The sequence below is a fragment of the Hemitrygon akajei genome, chromosome 1 (genome assembly GCF_048418815.1).
Source record: "Hemitrygon akajei chromosome 1, sHemAka1.3, whole genome shotgun sequence".
Classification (NCBI taxonomy): domain Eukaryota; kingdom Metazoa; phylum Chordata; class Chondrichthyes; order Myliobatiformes; family Dasyatidae; genus Hemitrygon; species Hemitrygon akajei.
Window position 1 is genome coordinate 141,425,609 of NC_133124.1, and position 20,395 is coordinate 141,446,003.

Genomic DNA, 20,395 nt, shown 5'->3' on the forward strand with positions numbered 1-20,395 from the left:
GCTAATCTATGTTAGTTGAAGGTACGCCTTAACGTGCATTAATACACAAGGGCAGGCGCCAGTTATTTTTCTCAACCAGTAAAATGTTAGCAGCAATATTATTTCACATAAATCCAAATTCTCAAAGGCTTTAGGGCAGGGGTTTTCAACCTGGGGCCTACGGATTCCTCTGTTAATGGTAGTTGTCCATGGCATAAAAAATGGGAACCCTTGCTTTGGGGTAATGAGGATATTTATAATTTAATTTTCAAGGTTATGCGGGACTGTACTTTAAGTTTACATTTTTAATTATGATGCTCGAGAACAGGTTAAAACAACAATCTGTTTAAAACTAAACTGTAGGTCTGTAAATGTATATTTTCCAGCCTGAGTTCTACAGTCTGTTCCAGTGCTCAGCTCCCAGCAATCGCCCCGGGCACCTTTCAGCGCGGACGTGGTTTGGGACAGCCTCCCGTCGCTGACGTCGCCGAGCGAGGAGCGGAAGTGTCCGTGCAAAGCGGAGAAATGAGAGGAGTGTCGAAGAGGAGACAGAATTTGCCGTCACCAGGGCAAATCCCGAAAACCACAGAGCAGGTAAACGTAGTGAGTATCAGCAAGACTAGGTCTGAAAGCAGTGCTGCTGATAAACTGGGTGTACTCTTTCTTAAAGCCGCCAGGAACAGCTTGAAACGACGCCTACTCACCACCGGTGTATTGGCGGCTACGGCACATTGCTGTTAAAGACAATGTTCTTTTTTCTTCAAAACTCACTAGCTAGAGTTACTAATTAAAATGCCTAGGAAGTGCACCGAACATGCGCTTCTTCCGTCCCGTTTGTACCTGGATTTTGACCACGTGAGATTACGACTGTTCTACAGCCCGCGACTGTTTGGGAACCCTGCTTTTATTGCAGAATTATCCCATTAAAAAAAAACAAGAAACCCTCATTGCTACAACAAAAGCTGAGGCATGGACGTTGTTCCAAGTAATGTTTCTATATGTTCTATCTGCACAACTGAAGTTTTGACAATACACAGCAAATTTATTTTTATAATGTAAAATCTTAAATTCTTAAAGTGCTTGATAGATTAATTGCAGGGAGAGTGAGAAGTCTAGGACGAGAGGCCATAGTTAGGGAGTAAGATGCAGGCTGTTTGGGACTGAGATGGGCACAGCAGAGGCCTACCTGGCTGAAATGTGCAACAGGCAATTTGATGAATTTTACTGTATTATGTACAGCCACATGTTTCTGTTTCACACTTCCCCACACACCCTTCAGATCCTCTCCCACTCAGCCCCTGCTGTGCTGTTGGGGTGTCAGCTGTACAATCCTGCAGCATTGAAAATGTCCTTTTAGTCCAAGTTGTTCACACTGGCTGAGATGCCTATCTTGTTATGTTTTGAAACTCCAAAAACTAATTGGGGGAAAAAACAGGGAGCCGGGAAAACATGTCTACTTAGTTTCTTCTTTCAGTGAGCCGTCCACTCGTGACATGGTGCTGTAATGAGGTATGCCATTCACGTACTTTTTACGTATAACCAGGCAGCATGCTGCTGAACCTCTCCTGCACCCTCTTCAGAGCCTCACCATCCATCCTATAGTGGGGTGACCGGAGCTGTATACAGTACTCCAGATGTGACTTAACCAGAGTTTTATAAAGTTCCAACATAACCTCCTGACTTTCGAACTGAATGCCTCGACTAATAAAAGCAAGCATTCCATAAGTCTTAACCACCTTATCGACCTTGTAGCCATTTTCAAGGTGCTAAAAACTTTGAACCGAAAATCTCTCTGCTCAGCAACACTGTTAAGAATCTTGCCCCTTAAGAGTGTACTGTCGCCTTGCATTTGCCCTACCAAATTGCAATACCTCACATTTATCTGGGTTAAACTCCATCTGCTATTTCTCTGCCCATATCTGCAACTGATCTATATTGCGATGTCTTTGCCCAGTCTGCAACACTACCAACCCACCCATCTACATTTTCATCCAGGTCGATTATATACATCACAAACAGCAGAGATCCAGCACAGATCCCACTAATTACAGGCCTGCAGCTCGAATAACTCCCTTCAACCACTGCCTTCTGTCTTCAATGCACAAGCCAGTTCTGGATCCAAACAGCCAATTCATTGCAGATCCCATGCATCTTAATCTTCCGAATTAGCCTCTCATGAGGGACTCTGTCAAGCACCTTACTAAAATCCATATAGACCACATCCGCTACCCTGTCCTCCTCAATCTCTCGTCATCTTCTCAAAAAACTCAATTAATTCGGTAAAGCACAAATTGCCATGCAGAAAGCCTTGTTGTCTCTCCCTAATGAGACATGGGTTTCCAAATGCCCATATATCCAATCCCAGAGAACTTTTTCCATCAATTTCCCTACAACTGATGATAGACTCACTGGTCTGTCATTCCCAGGAATTTCCCTTGTTCCAGTCTTAAAAATAGAGGTACAGCATTTGCCACTTGATAGTCCTCCAGGGCCTCACCTGTGGCTAGAGAGGAATGAAGATACTGGTCATCTCTTGCCTCCTCCAATAACCTGGGGAAAGTCCCATCAGGCCCTGGGGACTTATCCACCTTAATACTCAGGAGGCCCAACACTTCTTTCTCCTTGGCTTCTAAACACTGTAACATATTTATACGCTCAGTACTGATCTCCTGGTCCACCATATCTTCTTCCTTGGTAAACAATGAAGCAAAATACTCATTAAGTACATCTCTCACATTCTCTGCTTCCAAGCAAATGTTCCCCCATTTATCCTTGAGATGACAAGGCCATAGTGGGGTGTGTCAGGAATGGACAGGAGGAGGAGTATGGGAAACTGATACAGGACTTTGTGATATGGTGCAACTCAAACTACCTGCGTCTCAATATCACCAAGACCAAGGAGATGGTGGTGGACTTTAGGAGATCTAGGCCTCATATGGAGCCAGTGATCATTAATGGAGAATGTGTGGAGCAGGTTAAGACCTACAAGTATCTGGGAGTACAGTTAGACGAGAAGCTAGACTGGACTGCCAACACAGATGCCTTGTGCAGGAAGGCACAGAGTCGACTGTACTTCCTTAGAAGGTTGGCGTCATTCAATGTCTGTAGTGAGATGCTGAAGATGTTCTATAGGTCAGTTGTGGAGAGCGCCCTCTTCTTTGTGGTGGCGTGTTGGGGAGGAAGCATTAAGAAGAGGGACGCCTCACGTCTTAATAAGCTGGTAAGGAAGGCGGGCTCTGTCGTGGGCAAAGTGCTGGAGAGTTTAACATCGGTAGCTGAGCGAAGGGCGCTGAGTAGGCTACGGTCAATTATGGAAAACTCTGAACATCCTCTACATAGCACCATCCAGAGACAGAGAAGCAGTTTCAGCGACAGGTTACTATCGATGCAATGCTCCTCAGACAGGATGAAGAGGTCAATACTCCTCAATGCCATTAGGCTTTACAATTCAACCGCCAGGACTTAAGAACTTTTTAAAAGCTATTATGAATGCTTTTTGAGATAGTGATTTAGATGCATATCATATTTTTTACTGAGTTAAGTATTGTATGTAATTAGTTTTGCTACAACAAGTGTATGGGACATTGGAAAAAAAAGTTGAATTTCCCCATGGGGATGAATAAAGTATCTATCTATCTATCTATCTATCTATCTATCTATCATCCCCTCCCCAGTTATCCTCCTGCTCTTGATGTATGTATAGAATGCCTTGGGATTCACCTTAATCATACTTGCTAAGGACTTTTCAGTCCCCCCCCCCCCCCCCCCCCCACACTTTCCTAATTCCCTTCTTTAGTTCTTTTTTGGCTTCTTTATACTCCTCATGTGCTTCATTTGATTCTAACTTCCTACTAACTTTCTTGACTAAATTCATCCCCTCTCTGGACATCCAAGATTCTCTTATCTTTCCATCCTTGTTGTTCCTTCTAACAGGAACATACCTTTCCTGTACTCTGTGCAATTGATCTTTAAACACCCTCCACATGTCTGATGTGGACTCACCAGAGAAAAGGTGTTCCCAGTTAATGCTTCTTAGTTCCTGCTTAATGCCCTCGTAATTTCCCCAAAACCAATATAAAACTCTCCCACAAGGACCATACCTATCCTTGTCTGCAGCTATCCTGAAAGATTTGTGGTCACTGTTCCCAACTGTTCACCCACAGAAAGGTCAGGCTCATTACCTAACACCCAGTTCAGTATGGCCCCTCTTCTTGTTGGACCGTCCACATACTGATTTAAGAAACCTTCCTGGATGCAATTAACAAATTTAGCCCCATCTAAACCACTTACAAGAAGGTCCCAGTTTATATTAGGGAAGTTGGAATTCCCCATGGCAACAACCCTATTATTTTTACACATTTCCTTTATCTGTTTACATATCTGTTCCTCACTGTCTCAGTGGCTATTGTGGGGTCAGTAGTACGATCCCATCAGTGTGATTGCACCCTTCCTACTTATGAGTTCCACCCAAATGGAGTAGCCCCCTCCATTTTGTCTCCTCTAAGTGTAGCAGTGATATTGTCTCTGATTAGAGGTGCAACTCCACTTCCTCTTTTACCACCATCTCTGCATTTTCTGAAACTTTGAAAACCTGGTACATTAATTACCCATTCCTGTTGTTCTCTCAACCAAGTTTCAGTAATGGCTACAACTTCATAGTTCCATGTACTGATCCACGCTCTAAGTTCATCACCCTTACCCATAATACTCCTAGCATTAAAATATACACACTTCAAAATATCTGACACATCATACCTGTTATTTCGATTTTGCCTTTTAATACTTTTCCTGACATCTACCTTCTGGTCCAATTCTTCCCTTACTGACCTGGGGCTCCGGTTCCCAGCCCTCAGCAAGACTAGTTGAAACTTTCCTGAGTAGCATCAGCAAACCTGGCCAGGATATTGGTTCCCCTTCAGTTCAGGTGCAACTCATCCTTCTTGTACAGTTCACCCCTTCCCAAGAAAAGGTTCCACTGATCCAAGAACGTGAAACCCTGTCCCCTGCAACATCTCTGCAACCACTCATTTATATGTGCTATCACCCCATTCCTACCTGCAATAGCCCATGGCACAGGGAATAATCTGGAGATTACAACCTTGGAGGTCCTTCTCTTCAGCCTCTTTCCAACTCTATACTCACTGTGTAGGACCTCTTTCCTTTTCCTGTCTATGTCATTGGTGTCAATGTGCACCACAACTTTCGGCTGTTCCCTTTCTCCTAGAGAATATCATGCAGCTGCTCTGATAAATCATGGACCCTGGCACCCAGGAGGCTATGCACCATTCTGGTGTCTGTTTAGCAGCCACAGAATTCAGTCCCCCTAACTTTAGAGCCCTCTATAACTACCATACTGCCTGACTTTACCCTTCCCTGTCGAGGCTGAAAGTCGGCCACAGTGTCAGCAGCCTGACAGTTGCTGCAGTGATCTGATGGGTCATTCCCCCCCCCCCACAACAATATCCAAAGGGGTATATTTATTGCTGCGGGGAATGGTCACAGGGGAAACCCTGTACTGACTTCTTAATCCCCTTACCTTTGCTGGTAGTCACTCATCTGCTGTCTGAAGCCAGTACTCTGGGTGTGACCACCTCTTCAAAAGTCTTGCCTATAATAGCTTCAGCCTCCTGAATGATCCTGAGTACATCCAACTCCAGCTCTAACTCCTTGACTCGGTCAGTCAGGCATTGAAGTTGGGTGCACTCCTGCAGATGTATTCACCAGGGAGGCAGTCAGGTATCCCGAATTCCCACATCTGTGGGATGTGGGATTTCAGCTGGTTTGGTTGGAACATTCAGACTTCTAAACAAACTGTATGCTTTTTGACCTATTGCAGTCAGTAACTCTAGCATTCACTTTTCATTAGTTATATCATTTGCTTCAAAATACTGCTCGGTTCATTCAGTATGCATCATCCTGTTATCTGTTGTGCAGTCGAATGTGTCTGTCTTTCCAAGGTCGTCAGTCATTTCTACTTTTTAAAAATTTATTATTGTTAGCTGCAGATTCAACAGCTAGGTAGGTAGTCACCTTGGGTTCATTTTAAAATTTCCTTATTGCCCCTGTTATGTTTTGTAACTCCAGAAGCTGATTGAAAGAAAGACATGGGAGCCTGAAAAACAAGTCTACTAGCTTTTTCTTTTAGTGTGGCACTCGCATATGATGTGGTGGTGTAATTATGAATGCTATTCACATACTTCTTACATATAACCTGTAATGAATTATGTAAACAAAGAATGATTCATCAAACAATATATTTACAATATTACTCAAAAAATACTGAGCTATTAAATGCACTACATATTTGAGATGATCCCCTTTACCTGTGCTCGGCCCATATCCCTCTAAACCCTTCCTGCCTATGTACCTGACCAAATGTCTTTTCAGTGTTGTAATTGTATCTGTCTTTGCCAATTTCACATATGTTCATACACTGTATGGAAGAAACTTGCTCTTCAATTCCCATTTAACCCTTCCTCCTCTGACCTTAACCTATGCCCTAAGTTTGAAACTTTACTACCTTAGCAAAGACAGTATACTTCGTTCACCATCCGGACTAAATGTTTTGCCACTTTCAGGGAACTATGTGTTTGCGCCCCTTGAACTATATATTAGTACCCCTCAGTCTCTGTTCTACAACTCTCCCTAGGGGTAATGTTATTTTATAACTTTATAAGGTGTCTATAAAATGTTTCAATAAAACACTGGAGAGTTTCCCCAGCATTTGTGCCAATATTTCCTTTTCATTCAATGCCATCAACTGCACATTAATGTGTGTTATATTGGTGTTCATCAGAATATAGAACAGTACAACTCAGCCCATGATATTGTGCCAGCCTTTTACCTACTCTAACATCAACCTACCCCTTCCCTTCCTTCTGTCGCCCATGTGCCTATCTAAGAGTGTCTTAAATATCCCTAATCTAGGTGCTTCTCTCACCACTCCTGGCAGTGCCTGGTACACACCCACCACCCTACCATCCTCCAGCAGCATCAAATCAGAGGGAGAGAGAGACAAGTCAAATGCAGGCACCTTCCTCTGACAGCAGCAAATGCGAGGGAGAGAGAGAGAGAGAGAGAGAGACCGGTCAAACACAGGCAAACAGCACTAAACACCTGCTCACGCCGTCTGCTCATTAACTTGAGGTTAATGAGTTTTGGCTTGTCATTGAACACTTGAATGGATTTCTAAAGAAACACTGTAGGAAGTACCCTAAAATACAACTGCAGATGCTGTGGATCAAAGAATACGTACACAATGCTGGAAGAACTCAGCAGGTCAGGCAGCATCCGTGAGAGAAGAGTAGCCAATGTTTCGGACCGAGACCCTGATGACAATAAACTTGGATTTATACTACTTAAATAAAGAAAGTAGTGTAAACATGTACTATTAGTGAGAAAACAATTCCAATGTTTTCAGCTCCTCAAGCTTATTCTGCTTTCTTTTAGTTCACGGCTGTTCATGATTTCATTATTCGTTATTGTAATAAAAGCTACCAGAGCACATCAAGGAGGAATATTGAAAATTGTAGCCAGGGATAATATGGCCAGTAAGTTTGGTTCAATATTTTAATAATGAACCCCTGCAGGAAGATTTCAGTTCCTACTCAGCTTGCTTTGTCCAAGTGTTTCACTGACAAGCAGTGGAAAACTGGATAGAGGGGAGATAAAGCAATGTGTTTTGAACTCCTAATGCATTTAATTTTATTTTATTACTGCTGGTATGTGCACAATTTGATATGGTAGTTTGTCCTGCATCAAATGTTTTGCCACCATTTTGTTTACTTGTCTCTTTCTTCTCCAGAAAACCAATACACCACGAGGTTGTTCTGCAGAAACCAATGCAGATTCATTTTCATTGTTGAGAATCTGTTCTCGCCTTATCTCAGTTTTAAAGTACCTTCTTCTAATCGTTGTGATTCCACCATTCCTAAATTATGCATCTCTCCAGAGAGAAGGAACATTGCTTCAGCCTCAAGGTGAGATATTTTGGATCCATCCACATGTACAAGCTTAGACAGAATAAAATGTTTTATTTTGTATGATCAAAAGAGGATTTACAACAATGAGAGCGAATTTTGTCGGCTGGGCCACAACAGTCTCGTGGTTCAGCAGATCTTGGGAACAGCACAGGCCCAGAGTAATTATAGATGTTGAATGAGATATTGAATTAATAACACAGGGAAAAGAAAATACAAAAGTTTGGGCACCCCTGGTCAAAATTTCTGTTACTATGAATAGTTAAGTGAGTTAAGATGAACTGATCTCCAAAAGACATAAAGTTAAAGATGAAACATTCTTTTCAACATTTTAAGCAAGGTTAGTGTATTATTTTTGTTTTGTACAATTTTAGAGTGAAAAAAATGAAAGGAGCACCATGCAAAAGTTTGGGCACCCCAAGAGATTTGAGCTCTCAGATAACTTCTACCAAGGTCTCAGACCTTAATTAGCTTGTTAGGGCTATGGCTTGTTCACAGTCATCGTTAGGAAAGGCCAGGTGATTGCAAATTTCAAAGCTTTATAAATACCCTGATTTCTCAAACCTTGTCCCAACAATCAGCAGCCATGGGTACCTCTAAGCAGCTGTCTAGCACTCTGAAAATTAAAATAAATGATGCTCACAAAGCAGGAGAAGACTATAAGAAGATAGCAAAGGGTTTTCAGGTAGCTGTTTCCTCAGTTTGTAACGTAATTAAGAAATGGCAGTTAACAGGAATGGTGGAGGTCAAGTTGAGGTCAGAAAGACCAAGAAAACTTTCTGAGAGGACTGTTCGTAGGATTGCTAGAAAGGCAAATCAAAACCCCCGTTTGACTGCAAAATACCTTCAGGAAGATTTAGCAGACTTGGCCTGTTTCTGTGCTGTAGTGTTCTATGACTACAGATATTCAATGTAACATTGATATCAGCACAGGTAAACCGTACTGCTCACGTCCTAGTGCAAAAACCGTACTGCTCACGTCCTAGTGCAAAAACTGTACTGCTCACCTCCTAGTGCAAAAACTGTACTGCCCACATCCTAGTGCAAAAACTGTACTGCCCACATCCTAGTGCAAAAACCGTATTGCCCACATCCTAGGGCAAAAATCTTGGTGGTGTCATCAGTCTCACAGCCTGAGAGAAGAAGCTGTTGCCCAGTCAGACAGTCCTAGCCCTGGTGCTCCTGTACCTCTTTCCTGCTGGTAGAGATTGTGGGATAGGTGGTAGGTATCCTCTACAAAGTTTTGGTCCTTTGTATACAACTCTCCCAGTAAATGTCACAATAGTGGGGGGGGTGTGGAAGGAGACCATAATAATCCTCTCGGTGGTTTTTACTGTCCTCTGTACGGACTTACGTTCCAACGCCTTGCAGCTTCCGTAAAACAAAATGATGCAGCAAGACAGGTCAGTCTCGATGCTGCCCCTGTAGAAAGATGTTTGCATGGGGGGGGGGGGAAGCATTGCACGCCTCAACTTCCTCAGATAGAGTAGACGCTGCTGTGCCTTGTTGACTAATGAGAAGGTGTCGTGGGTCCAGGTTAGAGTGCTGTTATATGCACACCGAGGAACTCTGTACTCTTCACTCTCTCCATGAAGAGCCATTGATGTACAATGGAGAGTGATCAACCTTTGCCTTCCTGAAGTCCACAATCATCGCTTGTCTTGTCCATGTTGGAACTCAGGTGGTTGTTCTCAACATTTGGCAAGCCTCTTGACGTCCTCTCTGTATATATTTCAGCCATTTAAAATGGAAAATACATGTATAAATCTGTTACACAAGCAGCACAGCATGGTACACTCATAGAATGTTGTTGCACTAGAGCAGATGCACAGCCAGTTTTTATAGTAAATGGAAATTTGAATTTATAAGTAGAACTGGTAATTAATTACAGTTTATGGACACAGTTAACTGAGAGGATCCCTCTATATTTTTGTAAGCATTTAAGCCACTGTTTTAAAGTAAATGCATGTTTTTAAAAGAATTACCACATTCCTTGTTCAGCAAGTCTGGGCCTCATCAGATGCACATTGGGTCTGAAAGTGCATCAATTCAAACACACCTTTATGTTACTCATCATAAAACTCACTAGAGAAAGAGAGAATTATGCATGGTTTGTTTTTTTCATCCTTGTGCAATGAGAGGTGCTCACTTCATGAAGTAATTCCAGCTTTCTCCTGGTTAATGGCTTCACAATACCCTGTCCTGCAGCTCATCAGTAAGTCTACAGAGAGGATATGTTGCCTTCGTAAGTGCAATGAATTATAACCATATATAACCATATAACAATTACAGCACGGAAACAGGCCATCTCGGCCATGCCGACGCTTACACTCACCTAGTCCCACTGGCCCGCACTCAGCCCATAACCCTCCATTCCTTTCCTGTCCATATACCTATCCAATTTTACTTTAAATGAAAATACCGAACCTGCCTCTACCACTTCTACTGGAAGCTCATTCCAAACAGCTGCCACCCTCTGAGTAAAGAAATCCCCCCTCGTGTTACCCTTAAACTTTTGCCCCCAACTCTCAAATCATGTCCTCTTGTTTGAATCTCCCCTACTGTCAATGGAAAAAGCCTATCTACGTCAACTCGCTCTATCCCCCTCATTATTTTAAATACCTCTATCAAGTCCCCCCTCAACCTTCTACGCTCCAAAGAATAAAGACCTAACTTGTTTAGCCTTTCCCTGTAACTTAGGTGCTGAAACCCAGGTAACATTCTAGTAAATCTTCTCTGTACTCTCTCTATTTTGTTGACATCTTTCCTATAATTCGGTGACCAGAACTGTACACAATACTCCAAATTCGGCCTTACCAATGCCTTGTACAATTTTAACATTACATCCCAACTCCTATACTCAATGCTTTGATTTATAAAGGCCAGCATACCAAAAGCTTTTTTCACCACCCTATCCACATGAGATTCCACCTTCAGGAAACTATGCACCATTATTCCTAGATCACTCTGTTCTACTGCATTCTTCAATGCCCTACCATTTACCATGTATGTCCTATTTGGATTATTCCTACCAAAATGTAGCACCTCACACTTATCAGCATTAAACTCCATCTTCCACTCTTCTAACTGGCCTAAATCTCTCTGCAAGCTTTGAAAAACTACATCATTATCCACAACGCCACCTACCTCAGTATCACCTGCATACTTACTAATCCAATTTACCACCCCATCATCCAGATCATTAATGTATATGACAAACAACATTGGACCCAATACAGATCCCTGAGGCACACCACTAGTCACCAGCCTCCAACCCGACAAACAGTTATCCACCACTACTCTCTGGCATCTCCCATCTAGCCACTGTTGAATCCATTTTACTACTTCAATATTAATACTTAATGATTGAACCTTCCTAACTAACCTTCCATGCGGAACCTTGTCAAAGGCCTTACTGAAGTCCATATAGACAACATCTACTGCTTTACCCTCGTCAACTTTCCTCATAACCTCTTCAAAAAATTCAGTAAGATTTGTCAAACATGACTTTCCACGCACAAATCCATGCTGGCTATTCCTAATCAGACCCTGTCTATCCAGATAATTATATATACCATCTCTAAGAATACTTTCCATTAATTTACCCACCACTGACGTCAAACTGACAGGCCTATAATTGCTAGGTTTACTCTTAGAACCCTTTTTAAACAATGGAACCACATGAGCAATACACCAATCCTCCGGCACCATCCCCGTTTCTAATGACATTTGAAACATTTCTGTTAGAGCCCCTGCTATTTCTACACCAACTTCCCTCAAGGTCCTAGGGAATATCCTGTCAGGACCCAGAGATTTATCCACTTTTATATTCCTTAAAAGTGCCAGTACTTCCTCCTTTTTAATTGTCTTTTTTTCCATAACTTCCCTACTTGTTTCCCTTACCTTACACAATTCAATATCTTTCTCCTTAGTGAATACCGAAGAAAAGAAATTATTCAAAATCAACCCCCATCTCTTTCAGCTCCACACATAGCTGTCCACTTTGATTCTCTAAGGGACCAATTTTATCCCTCACTATCCTTTTGCTATTAATATAACTGTAGAAACCCTTCTGATTTATTTTCACCTTACTTGCCAAAGCAACCTCGTATCTTTTAGCTTTTCTAATTTCTTTCTTAAGATTCTTTTTACATTCTTTATATTCCTCGAGCACCTAATTTACTCCATGCTGCCTATATTTATTATAGATCTCCCTCTTTTTCTGAAACAAGTTTCCAATATCCCTTGAAAACCATGGCGCTCTCAAACTTTTAACCTTTCCCTTTAACCTAACAGGAACTTAAAGATTCTGTACCCTCAAATTTTCACCTTTAAATGACTGCCATTTCTCTATTACATCCTTCCCATAAAACAAATTGTCCCAATCCACTCCTTCTAAGTCCTTTCACATCTCCTCAAAGTTAGCCTTTCTCTAATCAAAAATCTCAACCCTGGGTCCAGTCCTATCCTTCTCCATAATTATATTGAAACTAATGGTATTGTGATCACTGGACCCGAAGTGCTCCCCAACACATACGTCCGACTCCTGACCTATCTCATTCTCTAACAGGAGATCCAACACTAGTCCTTCTCTAACTCTAACAGGAGATCCTTCTCTAGTCGGTGCCTCTATGTATTGCTGTAAAAATCTATCCTGCACACATTTTACAAACTTCAAACCATCCAGCCCTTTTACAGAATGGGCTTCCCAGTCTATGTGTGGAAAATTAAAATCTCCCACAATCACAACCTTGTGCTTACTACAAATATCTGCTATCTCCTTACAAATTTGCTCCTCCAATTCTCGCTCCCCATTAGGTGGTCTATAATACACCCCTATAAGTGTTACTACACCTTTCCCATTCCTCAATTCCACCCAATTAGTCTCCCTAGACGAGCCCTCTAATCTATCCTGTCAAATCACTGCTGTAGTATTTTCTCGGACAGGCAATGCAACACCTCCTCCTCTTGCCCCTCCAATTCTATCACACCTGAAGCAACGAAATCCAGGAATATTTAGTTGCCAATCACACCCCTTCTGCAACCATGTTTCACTAATAGCTACAACATCATATTTCCAGGTATCAATCCATGCTCTAAGCTCATCCACCTTTCTTACAATGCTCCTAGCATTAAAATAGATGCATTTAAGAAACTTTCCAGCTCTTCCTCTCTGTTTATCCCTAACGATGCAATCAACTTTATTATCTTTTTCTTCCTTCTCCCCTACATCTTCGCAGAGATGTAGGCAGAGGTAAGGAATAAAGACAGATGTTTTACAAATAAAGCAAATCATTAGATTATGACTTCACATTTCATCCTATTGGAAATGTGGCTGGTGTTGGTATGCAAATTGTGAAGATGAGATGAATGTACTGATGGAAAGTGAAATGTGACAAAGGCCTTGCCTTCTCCCAGGTATACATACTTCTATAATAAATATAGAAACATAGAAAATAGGTGCAGGAGTAGGCCATTCGGCCCTTCGAGCCTGCACCGCCATTCAGTATGATCATGGCTGATCATCCAACTCAGAACCCTGTACCTGCTTTCTCTCCATACCCCCGATCCCTTTAGCCCCAAGGGCCATATCTAACTTCCTCTTAAATATAGCCAATGAATCGGCTTCAACTGTTTCCTGTGGCAGAGAATTCCACAGATTCACCACTCTCTGTGTGAAGAAGTTTTTCCTCATCTCGGTCCTAAAAGGCTTCCCCTTTATCCTTAAACTGTGACCCCTCGTTCTGGACTTCCCCAACATCAGAAACAATCTCCCTGCATCTAGCCTGTCCAATCCCTTTAGAATTTTATACGTTTCAATAAGATCCCCCCCTCAATCTTCTGAATTCCAGTGAGTATAAGCCTAGTCGATCCAGTCTTTCTTCATATGAAAGTCCTGCCATCCCAGGAATCAATCTGGTGAACCTTCTCTGTACTCCCTCTATGGCAAAAATGTCTTTCCTCAGATTAGGGGATCAAAACTGCACACAATACTCCAGGTGTGGTCTCACCAAGGCCTTGTACAACTGCAGTAGAACCTCCCTGCTCCTGTACTCAAATCCTTTTGCTATGAATGCCAACATACCATTTGCCTTTTTCACCACCTGCTGTACCTGTATGCCCACCTTCAATGACTGGTGTACAATGACACCCAGGTCTCGTTGCATCTCCCCTTTTCCTAATCGACCACCGTTCAGATAATAATCTGTTTTCCTGTTCTTGCAACCAAAGTGGATAACCTCACAGTTATCCACATTAAACTGCATCTGCCATGAATTTGCCCACTCACCTAACCTATCCAAGTCACCATGCATCCTCCTCACAGCTAACACCGCTCCAGCTTCGTGTCATCCGCAAACTTGGAGATGCTGCATTTAATTCCCTCGTCTAAATCATTAATATATATTGTTATCAACTGGGGTCCCAGCACTGAGCCTTGCGGTACCCCACTAGTCACTGCCTGCCATTCTGAAAAGGTCCCGTTTACTCCCACTCTTTGCTTCCTGTCTACCAACCAATTCTCTATCCACATCAATACCATACCCCCAATGCTGTGTGCTTTAAGTTTGCACTCTAATCTCCTGTGTGGGACCTTGTCAAAAGCCTTTTGAAAATCTAAATATACCACATCCACTGGCTCTCCCCTATCCACTCTACTAGTTACATCTTCAAAAAATTCTATAAGATTCGTCAGACATGATTTTCCTTTCACAAATCCATGCTGACTTTGTCCGATGATTTCACCTCTTTCCAAATGTGCTGTTATCACATCTTTGATAACCGACTCTAGCATTTTCCCCACCACCGATGTCAAACTAACCGGTCTATAATTCCCCAGTTTCTCTCTCCCTCCTTTTTTAAAAAGTGGGGTTACATTAGCCACCCTCCAATCCTCAGGAACTAATCCAGAATCTAAGGAGTTTTGAAAAATTATCACTAATGCATCCACTATTTCTTGGGCTACTTCCTTAAGCACTCTGGGATGCAGACCATCTGGCCCTGGGGATTTATCTGCCTTTAATCTCTTCAATTTACCTAACACCACTTCCCTACTAACATGTATTTCCCTCGGTTCCTCCATCTCATTAGACTATAGTCCTTTACTATTTCCGGAAGGTTATTTATGTCCTCCTTAGTGAAGACAGAACCTTAGTGAAGACAGAACCAAAGTAGTTATTCAATTGGTCTGCCATGTCTTTGTTCCCTATGATCAATTCACCTGTTTCTGACTGTAAAGGACCTACATTTGTCTTGACCAATCTTTTTCTTTTCATGTATCTATAAAAGCTTTTACAGTCAGTTTTTATGTTCCCTGCCAGCTTTCTCTCATAATCTTTTTTCCCCTTCCTAATTAAGCCCTTTGTCCTCCTCTGCTGGTCTCTGAATTTCTCCCAGTCCTCAGGTGTGCCAATTTTTTTTGCTAATTTATATGTTTCTTCTTTGGACTTGATACTATCCCTAATTTCCCTTGTCAGCCAGGGGTACACTACCTTCCCTGGTTTATTCTTTTGCCAAACTGGGATGAACAATTGTAGTTCATCCATGCGATCTTTAAATGCTTGCCATTGCATATCTAGCGTCAACCCTTTAAGTATCATTTGCCAGTCTATCTTAGCTAATTCACGTCTTATACCTTCAAAGTTACCCTTCTTTAAGTTCAGAACCTTTGTTTCTGACTTAACTATGTTACTCTCCATCTTAAAGAAGAATTCCACCATATTATGGTCACTCTTACCCAAGGGGCCTCGCACAACAAGATTGCTAACTAACCCTTCCTCATTGCTCAATACCCAATCTAGAATGGCCTGGTGTCTAGTTGGTTGCTCGACATGTTGGTTCAGAAAACCATCCCGCATACGTTCCAAGAAATCCTCTTCCTCAGCATCCTTACCAATTTGGTTCACCCAATCTATATGTAGATTGAAGTCACCCATTATAACTACTGTTCCTTTATTGCACGCATTTCTAATTTCCTGTTTAATGCCATCCCCTCACTACTACTGTTAGGTGGCCTGTACACAACTCCCACCAGCGTTTTCTGCCCCTTAGTGTTATGCAGCTCTACCCATATCGATTCCACATCCTCCAGGCTAATGTCCTTCCTTTCTATTGCGTTAATCTTCTCTCTAACCAGCAAAGCTACCCCATCTCCTTTTCTTTCCTGTCTATCCCTCCTGAATATTGAATATCCCTGGATGTTGAACTCCCATCCTTGGTCACCCAGGAGCCATGTCTCTGTGATCCCAACTATATCATATTCATTAATAACTATCTGCACATTCAATTCATCCACCTTGTTACGAATGCTCCTCACATTGACACACAAAGCCTTCAGGCTTGTTTTTACAACACTCTTAGCCCTTATACAATTATGTTGAAAAGTGGCTCTTTTTGCTTTTTACCCTGGATTTGCCTGCCTGCCACTTTTACTTTTCACCTTACTACTTTTTACCTTACTACTTTATCCTCATTTTACACCCGTCTGTCTCTCTTCACTTGTTCCCATCCCCCTGCCACATTAGTTTAAAGCCTCCTGATCAGCAGTAGCAAACGCTTCCCCTAGGACATTGGTTCCAGTCCAGCCCAGGTGCAGACCGTCCTGTTTATACCGGTCCCACCTCCCCCAGAACTGGTTCCAATGCCTCAGAAATTTGAATCCCTCCCCCTTGCACCATTTTTCAAGCCACGTATTCATCTGAAATGTCCTCCTATTTCTACTCTGACTAGCACGTTCAAATGTACTTTGAACTCTGGATTGGTATATTAAATCTGCATTGATCTGTTTTCTCTATCTAATAATATATTTGACAGAGGGATTGCAACAAATGTTCACATTCTTGGTTCCTGGGATTGTTTGTGGTGAGACTGATGGTTAGTTTATCCTATAAGAAGAGAGTAAGCAGACTGCTTGGCAGGGTGAGTTCGGGGATGAAGTTCCCTTAGAACCAGGGGTCACAGTCTCACTGTAAGGTGTTTGACATTCAGGAAAGCAATTTCTTCACCCAGAGGACAGTGAATCGTTGGCTCAGTTGCTAAGTATATTAGACCAGTATACCCTTGCCTGTAGTGAGTACCATAATTACTTGTGTGATAAGTCATTGACTGCTCATTAACCTCTTTCAAGTAAAGTGAATAAATGAGTGTGGAGAATCATTCCTTCAAAGTTTTTAGATCTTAAAAATGTCATTAAAGTTTGCTTTTAAAAAATTAATCATGAAGTCATATAGTACAGAAATAAGGGTTCAGTCCAACATGTCTGCACTGATCATTGAGAGGTTAATCATATGCTCACCTCATCTTGTTTTCCCCCAATAGACTTCCACTATACACACCTACACATAGGAGCCATTAACATCGCCAGTTCAACTACCAACTGGGGTTGTGGGAGGAAACTGGAGGACCTGCGGGAAACCTGGGAGAATGTGCAAACTCAGTACAGTCCAGATTGAACCCAAATCACTGGAACTTTGAGGCAGTAGCTCTACTAGCTGCCCCAGTGTGGATATAACTTCACTCACCTCAACTCTGAAATAATTCCAACACCTATGGACTAACTTTCAAGGACTCCACAACTTGGGATGTCAGTATCATCTATCTGTCTGTCTATCTATCTCATTTTTATTTGCATAGTTTATTCTTTTGCACATTGGTTGGTTGTCAGTCCTTGTGTGTAGTTTTTCATTTTTTATTGTATTTCTTGGTTCTACTGTGAGTGCCTGCAAGAAAATGAATCTCAAGGTAGTACGGTATATGGTGGCATGTACCTACTTTGATAATAAATTTACTTTGAAATTTTCGAGCTTGCCTGTTTCCTTCTTCCATTTTCTTCCAATTGTAAATCTTTGTTTCTCTTCCTATACCTGACTTTACACATAATTCACCAAAGGTCATTACTCCACCTTTGTAGTCCTTCTTGGTGATAAAGGAAGGGCAACAAGAGATAATGATAGCTTAATGTCAATTGTCTCACTGCTCATTAAGACCCCAGATGTTCTGCTGCACTGCCAGCAGCTTCCACCATTAGCAAACTTGTGCAATCTTTTAAAAAGCCAAGAGACACGTGAAAAAGTTGAACAAGCAGAACAAGAACAGAAATCCAGATGCAGCACAGTCTAGGTTGATGCATAAGTGCATTTACAGGGATTGAAATTATGATTTAATCAGATAAGAGCAATTAATTAGTGTTTGAGTCACATGCAGTTAAGCTGCATGATTCATCATATGCTCTCATTTTAAATACTGCTGCTGTACACTCCTATCGAATGTGATGTTGTTGAGAAATGTAATCTTCTAATTTTCATCTGTGATATTATTTATTGACAGAAGGTCAGCTAATTGACATTGGACATGATCAAAAATTGTATTTGTCCTGCACTGGGAAAGGACAACCTGTTGGTAAGTAAAAAAAATACTCCTTAAGTATTTTGCTGTAGTGTAATTGTATATTTATTTGCCCTATTGGAAGTTGAGATACCTTTATTTCACATCTGATGTTGCTGTGAGAGGGATTCAAGACTGGAAGTTTATCTCACGTTTGTGGCTGCATTTGTCAAAAATGAAAATGAATCCCAGTGACTGACAATGGAGGGGCGAGATAGCCTGGGGCCATAGGCCAAGAGGTTATTGCTTGGGATTGAATGAGGGTTGAAGAGAGTCCAACAAAAAACAAATGAACTCTGATTTTGGGTTGCAATTAGCAGCAGTGGTGGGTGGAGACTGAGGCCACCAGTTGGAGCTTATGGGTTGGATGTTTGGGCCACTTAGAAGATTGGAGGATGGGGATTGTTCACGGGTTAGCTTCAGGTCGCTGTGGGCCTGGAGTATTTTTTTAAGAGTTGCTGTTGAACACTGAGTATTTGGGGGAGGTAGGGGGGCAGAAATTGGGACCTAAACCATGTAGAATCATGGGAAAATATGTAATAGAGAATATAGAACATAGAACAGTACAGCCCAGGGCAGGCCCTTTGGCCCACATATATTTCCAAACTAATTAAATTAGTAAATTACTCAACTAATCCCCTCTGCTTACACAATGTTCATAGCCTTCCATTTTCCTCACATCCATGTGCCTATCTAAAAATCTGTTAAGAGTCTAAAAACCCTCTACTACCACTCTAGGCAGCACAGTTCTGGCACCCACCACTCTGTGTGAAAAAAAAACTTGCCCGTCACACATCCTTTGAAATTTCCCCTTCTTACCATGCCCTCAGGTATTAGATATTACGACCCTGGGCAAAAGATACTCCTGGTCTATGCTAGCTATGTCTCTCATAATCTTATAAACCTCTGTAAGATCCCTCCTCAGCCTCCACTGCCCCAGAGGGGGGGGAAAAAACAAGTTTGTCCAACCTCTCATCTTTGCACATGCCCTCCAATCCATGCAACATCATGGTAAACCTCTTCTGCAAAGCCTCAACATCCTTCCTATAATGGGGATGACCAGAGCTGTATGCAGTACTCCAGATGTAGTTTAACTAGAGTTGAATAAATCAATGAACTTCCTGCCTTAACTACCTATTCACTCCGTGAGTTCAGACTCCTGTCACTCCCTGGGTCAGAAAAAATCCTTAATCTTCTTTCTAGTTTGCACGCAGATTGTTTTAAAGCTATTTCTCAGCTTTTGACTCCTCTGTTAAAGGAAAAGCTGTGGATGTTGCCTACATGGATTTTAGTAAGGCATTTGACAAAGTTCTCATGGGAGATTCATTCAGAAGACTAAGATGCATGGGATCTATGGAGAATTGGCCCATCTATAGAAGTCAGGGTAGTGGTCAATGAGATTTGTCCTGGCTGAAGGTCTGTGACTAGAGGTGCTCATACAGGACCTCTGCTGTTTGTGATATACAGTGATTCCAGTTAATTGGGACACATCTGAACCAGAACATTTTGGCCCAATTAAACGGCTACCCTAATTACCCGGTTTCATGGAAATATTTAAAAAGTGTAAAAGACAATCTATTATTTAACTGAGTAATAAATCATGTATTTAAATGAAATACAGAACAAACTAGAACACTAACAATACTACTACTGTACTATAAAACTGTAGTTCCTAATAGTTATTGATGGAGGAATTCAATAGACAATAGACAATAGGTGCAGGAGTAGACCATTTGGCCCTTCGAGCCTGCACCACCATTCTGAGATCATGGCTGATCATCTACTATCAATACCCGGTTCCTGCCTTGTCCCCATATCCCTTGATTCCCCTATTCATAAGCTACCTATCTAGCTCCTTGAAAGCATCCAGAGAATTGGCCTGCACTGCCTTCTGAGGCAGTGCATCCCACACCCCCACAACTCTCTGGGAGAAGAAGTTTTTCTTTAACTCTGTCCTAAATAACCTACCCCTTATTCTCAAATCATGCCCTCTGGTACTAGACTCTCCCAGCATCTGGAACATATTTCCTGCCTCTATCTTGTCCAATCCCTTAATA

The 20,395-nt window shown here is 41.9% G+C and overlaps 1 protein-coding gene across 3 annotated transcripts in view; it reads left to right on the top strand.

Annotated features, from left to right (window-relative positions):
* The first annotated feature begins 466 nt into the window (after positions 1-466).
* LOC140731184 (uncharacterized) overlaps positions 467-20,395 on the top strand; it is a 181,533-nt gene continuing 161,604 nt past the window's right edge. For 2 of the 3 annotated variants that reach the window (XM_073052632.1, XM_073052647.1), the window contains exons 1-3: positions 476-582; positions 7,784-7,958; positions 18,282-18,353. In XM_073052632.1, coding sequence (XP_072908733.1) covers positions 505-582; positions 7,784-7,958; positions 18,282-18,353 — 325 coding nt within the window. In that variant the 5' untranslated portion in view covers positions 476-504. Of the gene's footprint in view, positions 583-7,783; positions 7,959-18,281; positions 18,354-20,395 lie in introns of all 3 variants that reach the window. The other variant, XM_073052640.1, reaches the window with a different exon arrangement.